Source organism: Thermobia domestica, chromosome 10 (assembly GCF_964235325.1).
Source record: "Thermobia domestica chromosome 10, izTheDome1.hap1.1, whole genome shotgun sequence".
Classification (NCBI taxonomy): Eukaryota; Metazoa; Arthropoda; class Insecta; order Zygentoma; family Lepismatidae; genus Thermobia; species Thermobia domestica.
The window spans coordinates 203,749,799-203,764,452 of NC_137463.1; the positions used below are offsets into that span (position 1 = coordinate 203,749,799).

General features: G+C 36.0%; 1 protein-coding gene across 1 annotated transcript in view; it reads left to right on the forward strand.

The window, feature by feature from the left end:
- The first annotated feature begins 878 nt into the window (after window positions 1-878).
- Mpc1 (mitochondrial pyruvate carrier) overlaps window positions 879-14,654 on the forward strand; it is a 34,319-nt gene continuing 20,543 nt past the window's right edge. The window contains exon 1 of the mRNA XM_081728971.1: window positions 879-1,036. Within this exon, the coding sequence (XP_081585097.1) occupies window positions 963-1,036 (74 nt within the window). The 5' untranslated portion in view covers window positions 879-962. The remainder of the gene's footprint in view (window positions 1,037-14,654) is intronic.

The following is a 14,654-nucleotide window of genomic DNA, read 5'->3' on the forward strand; positions in this document are numbered from 1 at the left end:
CCACCGCGCCCCCTATTAAGTAGTTTGAAGTGGCGGCCATTTTGATGACGTCACCACACGCGTTCTAAGGGCTGGAAAGAGTGACACCATGGTAATTGTTTATCAGGATCGTGAGAATAATCGAATGTCACAAATGACATTTGTATCATCAATTTGCATACGAACTTACACTGCGCCCCGACTAGTACTCCTACGCACCTATAGGTCGATGCAAGGAATATGGATCTAACACAGGGATAATGTTCACGGTTCCGCTAGACGGTTAAGGATCTATCTCTGTGTATAAGCATCTAGTTTCAACTTTTTAAAAAAGGAAAATAAGTTATAGGATATTTTAGGTTAGAAAAAAACCTAAAGTTAATGCACATGAAATCAGGGGTAAAAGTGTGTCTGAAAAGGTAGGGGGACGTTTGACCTCATGTCGTCCCCCTTACCTATCTTTTCCCATCGTATTTTTGTAAGAAGCGGGGGTACGCCACAAATAGTTTTTGGAAGTGGGGAGACGACGTCCCCCTGCGTTCCCCCTCACTTTTGCCCCTGCATGAAATTCTAAAGGGTAGACGCTGTGTCCTCTCAAAGCTCGCCACTGTGCATAAGACGCAATAAGTTAGTCGTCTGCAGAAATCTGTTCTCCATAAGGACTCTTTCGAGGTAGAATGTTCAATTTTATCTAAATTTTGCAAAATATGATGTACCTAAATTTAACCCGCACTGTAGTGGTAATTAAATTTGGAATGGTGTGCGTGGTGTTACGTCTCCCAATTTTTGCGAAGACTGATTCGGAATGTTGCCTTAGATAAGAAGATGTTTTTAAATGTTATTCTGTTTATCGCAATTTGGTCAATTTCATTCCATAAAAACTAACCGGTCCTCTTCCACTGTTCCGATTTTCAGTTTGTTGGTCTTGTGTTCATTTTCAATTTCATTAACATACCAGCTGAATACACCATAGGAATCTCACAATGGCAGCGAAAAGATTGATGATTAAAGGATGGGAGCAATTAAAGAGCAAGGAATTTCGCGAATATTTAATGAGGTAATATGATTTTGGATTATACTAATTAATACTAATTGTATGAATAAGTAACAATTTTGTCTTATTACATACTACATTGAATCCCAAGGTTGTGTCTAAACAACTGAAGAAAATTCAATAAATATGTGAATTTTATTTATTTTTATGGATGCATTATAAGGCAATATATACCGTAAGCATATAGGGTATTATGTATAATCTTCGTTGTCAGCTAATTTACAAGAAGTTCAGTCGATAAGCGATAGTGCAAGGCAATACCTTTTGCGTACAGTTTAAGCTTTAGCACACCATTCGATATGATTGTTGAAATATTATAATCCTTTCATTAATCTCGGCTTAAGTTTAGAGGCACCTCTCCAGCTTCAAACCTACCAAAAAGCTTTTAAAACATAAAAAATTGTTAGGTTAGTATAAGCTAGGTAAGGGTGGATTGAGTATAGCCCGCTCCCCCCAGTGATTTTTAACGAATCATAGTTATTCTAACGGTTCATATTAGTTCATAATGAATCGGAATCACATGTTATAAAGATTTAAGATGTAAATCTTGTGGTAAGCAGGCTTTAGTATAAGTAGTAGTGGCGGTAGTAGTAGTAGTAGTAGTAGTAGTAGTAGTAGTAGTAGTAGTAGCAGTAGTGGTAGTAGTAGTAGTAGTAGTAGTAGCAGTAGTGGTGGTAGTTAGTAGCAATACTAGTAGTAGTAGTAGTAGGAACGGGTTAGAAGCCCCGCAGGGGTTGGTTGGGTTCTGTTCTCGATATAAGTAGTAGTAGTAGTCGAAGTAGTAGTAATAGTAGTAGTAGTACTAGTAGTAGTAGTAGTAGTAGTAGTAGTAATAGCAGTAGTAGTAGTAGTAGTGACTCTTCCAGTTCCGGTGACAAAGAACTGGGGGGAGCGGGCTATACAGAAGCCGTAAGGGTACCCGGTAAGACTAAAACAGTAACTGGAACAGGTTTCATAGACGCTTCGGCTGATATTTAGTATCTCCTCCAATCTTGCACATATAAGATTTACAGTGTGTTACTTTACAAAATATAGTTGAGCTAGGGATAGCTAGCAAAGGGAGTTAGAAGCTCCCAGGGCCCATGTACTTCTACCTTTATCACAATTTAGACAAAAACAAGGTACTCGGTTCTGGAACCATGAAACGAGTTGGGGGAGATACTAAATTAAATCCGAAGCTTCAATTATCACTTAAATTCAGTAATCCGTGGTTCTCATAAAAATTTAATAGATTCTCTTCATTATCCTTATATAATTCTGTAAAACTCAATGCGGAAATATCACATTCAACGCACCGATTTCCCTTCCTATACGACAACCATGCTGCTGAATCATCGAAATCTGCGTCTTGCAAATAGTACCCACTTCTACATATCTTTTCTCTCATTAAACGTAACTTTACTGTCAAACTTACAGACTTAAACATCACATAAGAACTCCAAATCATAATTTCTTACCCCATTTCTTCTATAAATTTCCCTAATTTTTACAAAAAACGGAGGGCCATCTCTAAACTTAACCCTTAATCTCCTCCAAAAGATCAGTTACACTGAGAGACATGACATTACTCCACTTAGCGTAGATGAAATCCAAGGATATCACAAGAAGATATTCGTGAAATATTGCAATTTGTTTACGATTCGCGCATAAATACAACGTCCGGATGTGTGGTATATAAACTAGGGTGAAAAAAAAATATATGTACGCTAGGCGTTCACTAAAAAGCATAAATGCTGTCCAAAGAACGTAGGACGAAGCTGTTGGGTGCACATGGGCGGGCGGCCGAAGGAAGCAGGCGCGGCAGTGAGTATGGCCGTAAGCTAGTGAAATTACGTGAGTTTTCCCAGTTGTACAAGTTCCAATAACACTTTTAATGGTTTCACACAACCAACGCTACAGTTGTAAACATAAAATATAGCTTTTCGGAAATACTCTACCGATGGAAAATAGTATCTAATACAATAGGCTTTCATATGCACCCACTTATTTTAACCCTCATAGAACAGTTGTAATGATTTTACACTACTAACCCTACATTTGTAAGCTTAATATACAGCTCTATTACGTAGCATTTAATTCTGCCGCGTACAGAAATTTGTTCCTTATAAACGTGTCTATCCATGCAGAATATTGAATCTTACCTATAAATTTTGCAAAATGTGATTTGGTTTGAGCAGCACCATATTTTTGTTACAAAACTTAGTGTTTGCTGATCTCCTTGACATTCCGTACTGGTTTATGTGAATTAAAAAAGCTAGTCCAATCTGTGCGGCTACAATGATTTAGTAACCTTATTCCGCAAATGAAATATTTCAGTTTTCCACGATTATGCAGTGCAGGTGAAAGAAGACAGTAATGAGGATAATAATTGAAATTATGAAATGAAGAAACGGGATAATCCATGCACAGGAGGTTCTCCACCACAAAGCTCACTTGACATAGCTGACAAGGAAGATTCACGCAGTGGCTTCACTGAGATCCGAACGAGACAATTGTGTTTGCATTTGAAATGCTATAACTAGATGAATCCCAAAGTTATACGTGCCACCGGGAGGAATATCGTGAGTTACAACATATTTTGTAACGTAAGAACTACAAGAAAATAACATGGCAGAATAGTTTGAACCGAGTCATTTGTTCGGAAACGGTTGGGTAAGTGGAAAACTCGGCCAACACGTTTTCATCATTTTCAACGACAAACTTTTTGGGGTAAAAAACTTTGTCCCAGGGTCCCCCGCAGGGTCCCAGACGGGGTCCAACTCAAAATTTTCAAATGGCAAGGGGGGTTAAGTGACACATCATTTGAAAGCTGTTGTAAAATGAAAGAAAATGCAGCAAGTCTCGACTCTCTACAACAACCCTGTGCAAAATGGCGACGGGTCAAAGTGTAAACAAAAACCTAATTGTAAAGTCCATGATCACCCCTATAAATAGGAAATGGTGAGACAAATGTGAAAACAGAAAAGGATGTGTGGTATTATTTTCAAAGTACAACGATTTAAGTGAAAACGTCTTGTCCCAGGGTCCCCACATGGTCCCAGGTGGGGTCCAACTAAAAAATTTCAAATGGCAAGAGAGGTAGGACATCGTTTGAAAGCTCTTGTTAAGTGAAAGAAGATGGAGCACGTCTCGACTTTCTACGACAACCCTGTCCAAAATTGCGGTGGGTCAAAATGTAAACAAATTGGAAAACAATCCAAGATGGTCGCTTAAAACCTATATCGAAAGGATAAGCATACCAAACTGCTGAAGTTGGAAAACAAATTTGGCATTAAGTTAATGTTGATTAGTAAGTGACTAAAATATGCAAAATGTTAAAAAACGCGACATCTTGAGTTCAAAATGCCGCACTATGTATCGAACGCATATCCAGCTCACACCACTGGTGTTGGAGAAGTGAACGTTTATGGTTAATAGTCCACAAAATATCAAAGAGTATAATCTGTAATCCAATATGGCTGCCAGCGTGAAAAATGAGTTTGTATATAAACATGTTATTTCTTGGAATACTGTGACCAAACCAACAAAGTTTGACGCAGTTCGATGTACTGAAATGACTTACATATGTTTGGTACTACTTGCCAATCTTGCAAATTATTATTATTATTATTATTATTATTATTATTATTATTGTATATTTGGTATTGCTTGAAGTATTGAGATCAAACCAACGAATGACATACAAATGTAACCATCACGAATACGTTACAATAGAACTCCCAACCTACTGGTGCAGCAAGTTCTTTCTGTATGAACTACGTATGACAAAATTAGAAAAATACCCGAAGGTATTAAACTTTTTCTTTTTCTTTTACTTTTCTTTTCTTTTTTTTTCTTTTTTTTTTTTTTTTACTATGAGTAGGAAGTCATAGTTGTGTGTTCATTGCATATTCGTTATATTCAAGTAAATAATGCCGAGAGAACCGTGACGAACGTGCATTAAGAAGAAACCATATATATGTTGTTACCGAATGAAATAATATTTGAAGTGAATCGAAATTCAATTGTTTAGTCTTCCTAGTATTTCTAAATACATAATAGAGAAAAATAGAGATTTAGATTTGTACTGTTATGAATGACAGGTTTTAAGCACCTTGGATTCAAGGTGGCCATATTTTTCAATTAAGCTTTTATTTACATTTTGACCCGCCACAATTTTGGACAGGGTTGTCGTAGAAAGTCAAGACTTGCTCCATCTACTCATTTAACAAGATCTTGCAAACGATGAGCTTCTTAACCTCTCTTGCCGTTTGAAACTTTTTAGTTGGACCCCACCTGGGACCCTGTGAGCAACCTGGGACAAGACGTTTTCACTTAAATTGTTGTACTTTGAACATAATGCCAGACTTCCTTCATATTTTCAAGTCTCACCATTTCCGATTTATAGGGGTGACCATGGACTTTTCAATTAAGTTTTTGTTTACATTTTGACCCTCCGTCATTTTGCACAGGGTTGTTGTAGAGAGTCGAGACTTGCTGCATTTTCTTTCATTTTACAACAGCTTTCAAATGATGTGCCACTTAACCCCCCTTGCCATTTGAAAATTTTGAGTTGGACCCCGTCTGGGGCCCTGCGGGGGACCCTGGGACAAAGTTTTTTACCCCAAAAAGTTTGTCGTTGAAAATGATGGGATACGTGTTGGTCGAGTTTTCCACTTACCCAACCGTTTCCGAACAAATGACTCGGTTCAAACTATTCTGCCATGTTTTTTTTTTTTTTTTTTTTTTTTTTTTTTTTTTTTTGTATTTCTTATGTTACAAAATATGTTGTAACTCACGATATTCCTCCCGGTGGCACGTATAACTTTGGGATTCATCTAGTTATAGCATTTCAAATGCAAACACAATTGTCTCGTTCGGATCTCAGCGGAGCCACTGCGTGACCCTTCCTTGTGAGATCGAACCAGGGACCCCATCTTATTTTACAGATCCGTACATGAATTCATGATTTATGTAGTTTTTCATAAGGAAATGCACTTCGTAGACCTAGTAACTTACGAATTATTTCTTGTGAGAGGAATGGGATTCGTGGGTGACCTGGGTACAGATTCACTTTAGGAGGGTTTAATCGTTATGGGTGTAAATATAGCGTCTGGACGTATGCCATAAAAAGTGCATTGCAAAAAACACGAATCTGTGCTAAGTTACCTCTAAAAGCAATAGGTGTATTCAGGGTTGGCTGGTTTAAACCAAAAAGAAAAAAAAAGAAACGAAAAATGCTTTAAATCGTGTGAACTTCATAGTGACGTTTCCACATATCAAACCATCTGCATTAGTTTTATCTCCTTTTCACCTTTTAATCAAAGAGTCCCATGTTCAATTCTCGGTCGAACCATAACCCTTCTTTCATGTGTAAACCAAGTAGCGTTTTGGATGTCACTTTAAAGCAAAAGTCTTCTTTATAACCTCGGTATTACATAAAGATGTTAACCCTAAAAATACGAAACGAAGTCAAATTGTATGGTTTTGCTTGTCTGAATGATTATTGCTTTATAAAGAAGCAAAGATTGCCTAAATGTATTGATCGACATTGGCAAAATTTATCGACTGCCTACGTAGCTTCCAACATTAGCTTGGATTGGACTTCGTTTTAATTTTATTGAATGATATCTACATACTAAATTTTGAATTTAATATCTGTTTTAGCGTACTGATTATGATACGTTGACCTTAGATTTTACATGCAAAGCAATAACAGGATTTGCTTTGCATTTAAAGTAATAACAGGATTTTCCCAATGGCTAGCGCGGGAGTTTCTGTATAATGGTTTCACTTGTGCAACTATTTATCTTTTTGTCCTGAAATGACTCTTGACAATTATATTAACAAGTATGTAAAGATTAGTACAACGTATTTTTATCAGAAGTCCTTCGTGAGTGAGTGGCAGACTCATTGCATTTGTGGCCAATTAGTCCCGGTTTCGAGTCCAAATGGAGGACAATTTCTCTCGGATGTAAACCAGGAAGCTGTTTGGATCCCGCTTTAAGTTTATAATACCCCTTCCAGCAAACCCTGTCGTTGCATAATAACAGCAAGACGAAACAAACTTATGTGTAATATAAATATGTCCATATGTAATATAAATACATAGAGCAAAGTATTTAAACCAGAAAAACCTGGTTTAAACAAAAGAAAAAGGTTTAAACCAGAAAACCGGGTTTTTTGTTTTTTTCAATAAAAACCATGGTTTTTGCCAACCCTGGGTATATTGAATCGAATCAGAGTTGTGCGAAGCGGCAGCGAAAAGATGCGTTCGTAGGGATCAGGTGCGTCAGCGATGAGGAGTATGCACGTAAGTGAGGATAGTGAAAACGTACTGTGTTCCTCATGTTAATAGATCCCTTACGTTTAGGGTAGCTTTATCGTTACGGATCATGAGTTAACATACTGGATTGACATAGGATTCAGTTCATCATTGCTTCCTTATGGATTACTAAGTGCTTAGAAGTCCACACTTTGGATTTCTTATTTATTCCTCCTGAGATATTTCTTCAGTAAATTTTACAAATCAATTGCAAAGCACCCAGAGATGAACGCTCTCTGAGTCACTGGCTCTTCGTATTCGGCATTCGGATGCAAAGCGAATCACTTTTTTTTTTTTTTTTTTCATTCATCCATTCTTTCATTTTTACACTATTGAAAAACATTTTCTTTCTAGGTTACGCACATATATTAATATTTAATAGGGTGTAATAAGATTTGTTGCGGGGGAGAGCCTATTTAAAGAGTGAAAAAGAGAACTACGCGAGGTGAATACGACGTAGCTTCTGCAAGATTCCATGGCGACTGGAAATGCAAATCTGCCACCAAGCCTTTTTGTGTAACTTTATGATTCCCAGCTTTTGCCTACTTGCTCTGCTTTTTACATTCTTGGGTTTATTAAAACCAAATTGTAATAAATACTGCATCTTTAATTACGTTACGAGTATTATGTTTTATACCGCATTAGTCCCTGCTATGTGTGTTCGTGTTTTTGTTTAGAGTACGAAAAAGACCGTTTCCTTCAGATTAAGCAGAAACGTACAATATGAAATATTCAATCACAGTATTTGAAGTAAACTCGACTGATAAAAAGTTCCTAACATAATTTTAAGTGGCATTGTTGAAAACGTATGTAAATGATTTAATTATAAACCAACAAACAGAATAGTGGAAAAAGTATATACGGTTTACCCTGATGTAACGTTTATTGATCTGAAGGATCTAGAACGAAATAATTTCACCAAGCATAGAATACATGTAAATAAACTGAGTATGAGAAACAGATAATGCAGTTATTTGCTAAGTGTTTTCAGAGTAAGGATGTAACCATTTCAATTCGAGGTCTCTGTTCGGGTGAACATTTATTTGTAACCACTCCGTGTAATCTGGTCGCTGTTCGTGGTTCGTGGTCCTACCAATAAGTATTCTCCTGAGACTGGAACTTACCTGGACAGGACGAAGGACCTCTCCAAGAAGAGTTACAAATTGTTCCCAAATCGCTCGTCGGTCTCAATGATGAGATGAGCATTAGGCGCCGAGAGGTTCGGGTGTCTCGTCTCGAAAACCTCACGGACGATCAGACGGTCATCCAGACCATAACGCACACAAACATCACTCATACAAACAACGAAAATACACTGGATTAAATAACACTATACTTATTTATTAGAACACTATTATATATATTTAAAAAAATAACGAAGAGAAATTAACACAACACGACACAGAATATGTGTAATAATTTTCATCACTGAAATCACACTTTGCCTTTTTATGCAATGGAGCCCTTTATATATATATGATTATAATTCAAATTTCACCGCAAATGCTTCTCTCACACCATTGACGCACTTGGGGGATTAGCACTGAGGAAAAGTTGTTAGGACAATTCCATGAGGGATCCAGTTGCTGCGCCAAACAATCCTAAAGCGTAAAGATGAATCTTCAGCAAATTAAACAAGAAATTCTCCAAAGTAGAATGCTGATGTTGGAGGGCGCGTGTATAATATTTTAAACGCACAAAGTCTACGGACCTGGGACTTCACTAGTTGGGGGGCTAGCCTTAAGAAAACGTCCTTCGCCGGCTAATAGCTTGTGCCCCTTAACACACCATCGTACTTGGTTCCCGACGCAACGTGCGTGGAGGCTACGTACATTACCGGAGTCAAACTCCCTGAGCACCAAAGCTCAAGGTACGGGCTGCAGTGGTCGATTAAAGAGGGTTGGTAGTTCATTTCAAAAATCACTCAGTTAAAGCACCTATACACACATGCAAGCAGAATACGGAAAATAATTTGTGTTAATTTTAGTCAATTGCCTATAATGCACTAGACACGGCGATAACTCTGGCGTGAGAAAGTACAGATAACAAGCTGCGAAACAACGCAGTTGGTGCCACTTTGGTCACTGGAACATCTGGTCAGCCCGTATTTCTCTAAACTATTGCAATGTTTCATAAGCGATTAAAGAAAGCACTTAATTCAGTTCCAAATAACTGCAGAATATATACTGTGCATATAATAAGTCAGGGAGAAACACTGAAATGATTTGTCACTAACTGAAATGTTCTCACCAAAAGCAATGTTTTAAATATATACATGAAAAAACAATGAGAGACTTCTTTGTCCAATTGTGTGGGAAAGAAGCAATTCCCACCGAAGAAAGAACTTATATGCGTCGCAGAATAAAGTACAAATCGAAAATAATAATCACTGTCTTTACGAAATATACAGAGTATCCACAAAAAATCCTTCTATAACCTGGTAGCGGTTATAAGGACAAAGTACACGATATTATTGCAGTACCACGTAAACAACAGTCAATGATACCAATCTTTAAGACAAATATGATTGCAAACCGTTTCCAGCTATTCTTTGAGTTTCTTACTTTAGCGAGTAATTACGTAGACGGCGTAGAAAAAAAAAAGAAGCAATTTAGCAAATGCAATAAAGGCAATAAACGGAACTCCACTTGCTTGGTCATTTAGTAGTAAGTTTATGTAAAGAAAAGAAACCTGTTGTAAAGTACAAGTGGAAGTCGAAGTAATACCACGTCAACTAATGAAGAAGATACCTCATTGGACTCAAATGTTCAAAATAGAATGCCACAGATGACATCGTTCCTCAACATTGATTGTTATCAGATTGCTTAGAATATTGTAAAGTTTATGGTAGAATCTAATAAAACATTCCGTGTTTTAAGCCCTTTACTATTTATTATAAAAATAGATCTGTGTAATCAATTCACAAAGTTTCTTTGTAATATACAAAATGTCTTTCAAAGTCCAGTGAATCCTCAGCACGCAGTGCAAATGGTTATTAGGATATCTCTGGGTCACTGCAGCCTCCAGAGATAAGGTTTAGAGGGAATCTCTATAGTTCATTGCGGCCCCCGGAGAGGTGTTGGTATGTTAATGATCATCTGTAGACTGATAATTCTGTCCACTTGTGGTCTTTTATGGATATCCTCTGAAGGGGCGACTTATGAGGAAAGGGTCGTCCATCTTCGGTTTTCTTCCGAACCAACTTCATGATTTCCCAGTGTTCTCCTTCCGTCGTCGGCTGGTGACAATGTTTGTACACAATAGCAGGTAGTTGTAAATGAAGTATGAATTTATGGAGGTTGCTTACACGTGAAGGTATGGAACGTTACAATATTTAGAGCATTCTGCAGTTTCAGCTGAAAGTAGGGTATTACAGAAGTAGCAGAAAAAGAAGGGGAGCTTGTATATATATGCTAAAATTAGTCTAGAAACGAAATAATGTATTAGGTTTCAATACTTAAATGTAGAAAAACATTTTAAAGTTGCATATACTAGAAATTGTAGATTATAATCTTATAATTGTATGTGTGTATAAAACTCCTGACAATGCTATAGAAATCATTATAAATAACAGGGATACCATTCTAAATAATAATAATAATAATAATAATAATAATAATAATAATAATAATAATAATAATAGAGTCAGTTGTGCAAGGCGCACTTTGCTGGTTTTTCGATATTTTATATATAAATGTACAGAATTTTAAGAAATAATATGCAAATAGAATTAGTATAGATACCAGGCCTGGTCTTAGTTATATTTATAAATAATATATATATTTAGTAGTAGTATATTTAGTTAACTTGTGTATTGAATTGTAAATTACTTGTATTTTATGTATGTCTAATAACTTTTCTTTAGGGTGGAAACACTTCTCGTTGGGGGTTGCAGAAGCGAAAAACAGTTTTTTTTTTTCAAGAGGAATCTTTGGTTCCCCGCACTCCGCGGAATGTCCCTTAGTCGTCGTGGACTGCTATAAATACGGACGAGAATTGGGTTTTTTGGAGACAGCCTCTGAATGATATGGTTTTCGTAGGTTGAAGGTTCTGAATGAGGATTTGTTTAGGCTGAAATTCTTTTGATTCTAACCCTGAACGATGTGGCTGTATAGGATGGTTCCTAGTGAAACCCAAAGTATATTTCAGTTGATAGGAATGCCACTGAGTAATGTGGTCTTAGGATTTTTGGTTCTAACTGGGAACCAGGGTTACAGAATTTAACTTAAATGGGTTATTCCTAAATAATTAGTTTTTAGTTAATCTATTTTTGTTTGAGTTACATAATGTTTGAATTGTTCGGATTTAGGTTGGGAAATTTTGAGAAATGTTTAGATGGAGTTTAGCTAGGGAATAATTAATTTTTTATTTCTCAATTCCCAGAAGAGAGGGGATTAGAGAAAGAATAGAGGAGATTGGACATAAGTGATGTTCAGTAGAGCCAGGGTGGAAAAAAATCATGATTTTTTAAATAAAAATCATTTTTGTTGATTTTTTTGATTTAAATCAAATCTTTCTCCTGGTATAATACAAGTCGCGAATTGAAGATAAAGCATTAGGAATTAGTATTAAATGCTAATTATGCCATTTAAGTGAAAGTATTGGGGTTGAATTTTGAATTATCCCCAATCGTTAACCTATATCAATCCCAAACAATGTTTCTTAACCCTTTTAAATTATGGCTCTTTTTAAAGGTAAATTATAGACTTTCAGTCAAGCAGCTACATCACCATCCCTATTTATCCTGGGTTCATGGTACATGCATCACTCTCTTTAGAATAGAACAGCTTTTGAAACGGTAACATTCACATTTCCTTATCATATCCCTGAAGCGGGAAGTTTTGAGAGTAATCGGCATTTTTTTTAACTTTTTTTTTTTTAATTTGGTTCCCTCTGGATACCCCTGTGTTACAGCACGGATTTCAAAATCAACTGGGAAATGCTAAGGGGTGTACTAAATGTGTGTACAAAATTTCAAGCTTCTCTTTTGAGTAGTAAGAGTGAGGAAACTATTTAACAATGAGCCAAGAACATTTCCACAATGCCCCAGATGACCCGGATTTAATATAAAAATTTCCTCAGACATCCCTATTTATTCTAAGATCATGATTTGTACATTATTCTCTTCAGAATAAAACAAATTTTCAAACAGTATCCTTCAAATGTCTCCATCATGTTTCTGGGGCGGGTAAATCACAAAAAAAGAAATTTTCTGTTAAAAATCTTTTTTTTTTTTTTTTAATTTTTACCTCTGTGGATCCCTTTCCCTGTTTTAAGGCAGAGATCTGAAAAATACTGAGGGGTACACTGAGTAAATGTGCAAAATTTCAATCTTGTAGGTGCAAAAGTAAGCCCGTGAAAAATAATATTCCCCAAATACCCCAGATTCCCGTATAAAACAGGATCTCAGGTTACAGTTTCCTGAGACATCCCTATTTATCCTAGGAGCATAGTACGTACATCATTTTCTTCAGAATAGAACAGCCTTTCAAACGGTACCATTCATCTGAGACGGGAAAATCACGAAAAAAGCTATTTTTTGTTAAAAATATCCTTTTTTTAAACATTTTTGCCCCTCTGGATCCCGCTGTTTCCACGCAGAGATCTGAAAACATCTGAAAATTATTAAGGGGTGCACTGAACGAGTGTGCAAAATTTCAGTCTTCTGAATGCAAAATGTAACCCGCCAAATAATAATAATAATAATAATAATAATAATAATAATAATAATAATAATAAAAATATCTTTTTAAATTTATGGCCCACACTATGCCTCAACGCAGAAAGGAGTGGCAGGGTTGGCAAAAACCATGTTTTTTATTTTTTTAAAAATCAGTTTTTTTGTTTAAACCTGGTTTTTTGGCTTATACCAGTTTTTTTTTTTTTTTTTTTTTAATTAAATAATTTACTCTATGTATTTATATCACATGTGAACAGAAATAAGTTTGTTTCACTTTGGTGTTATTATGCAACAACCGGGTTGTGCTGGAACGGATCACATAAGCTTAAAGCGGAGTCCAAACTGTTTCTCGTCTCTTACATCCGAAATAAATTGTCCTCCATTTGAACTTGAAAACTGGACTAATTGGCCACAAATGCGATACGTCTGCCGACTCACTCATGAAGAACTCCTGATACGTTGTACTGATCTTTACGTACTTTTAATATAATTGTCTAACTGTGAAGAGTCATTTGAGAAGGACAAAAAGATAAACAATTGCACAAGTGAAACCATTATACAGAATTACACATGGACAGTTTCAAAATACTGCAGAGTACAGAACTAATTAAGTCCAAATTAGTTCACTACGACTTTGATTAGTCCAAGTTAAAGAAATACGACGACTTCACTTGCATATCAGTAAGAATAGTGAATAAAGAAATGAATTATTTGAGTCCAGTTTGGCTCTGACGAATTTATACATAAATAGATACCAAAGATATTTCTGATTTCAGTAAATGCCTCTCGGGGGGTTTGTATGAACCCCGTTCCCCAAAGTACGATATTTTGATGTATATTATCAATAGTAAACATTACTAAAACGATACAATATTTAGAATTTTCCTTTGATTGCAATTGCATAACAATAATAACAAACTATTAAAAAAAATCACAAAAGAAACATTCATAACCTTACAAAAAAATTGCTTTTGTAGTATAGGGCTAATTTCTTTGAGTAATGAATGGGGAATTTAAATTTGAATATAATAGGAATAATATGCGGGAGTGACATGCAATAACCCACTAATGTGTGTGTTGAAGATTTTACGAAAACTTACACTTTTACAAACATTTTTCGTTTTTTGCATGGTTTAAACTAGCCAACCCTGCGTGAAAGCATATGTAACGTGTTCTAAAATGCCTCCAGCCTTAAAGAAAACGAAGTAAAAAGCCTTTTTGGTACTTTTAAAATTGAATAATGAAGATTCTACCATATCACCTAAAAATAGGTTATATAATTTAAAAGGTCAAGCATTAAGGAAAAAGTACAGCAACTTTTATCAAAAAGACACTTTTTTTTCACAAAAGTTACTGATATTTGGCAGGGGCCTATTTTTAAAAACTTAGAACCAGCTTGTGGCATGAAATACATAAATTTCGCCTAAAGTTATAAAATTAACAAAAGAAAGGGGGGATAGGACCCCTCTAAATACGCCTTATTATCTGAGGACAAACAAACAGACACGCACAGAAAAGAATTTTCGTCTTAAATGTCAATGGTGATTTTCCCGTTGGAATAATTAACGATTTTAAAACCTAAACCCAATGTTACGAAAAGAAGAAAGAAGGATTACTCCGTTACCTGTTCAAAACGG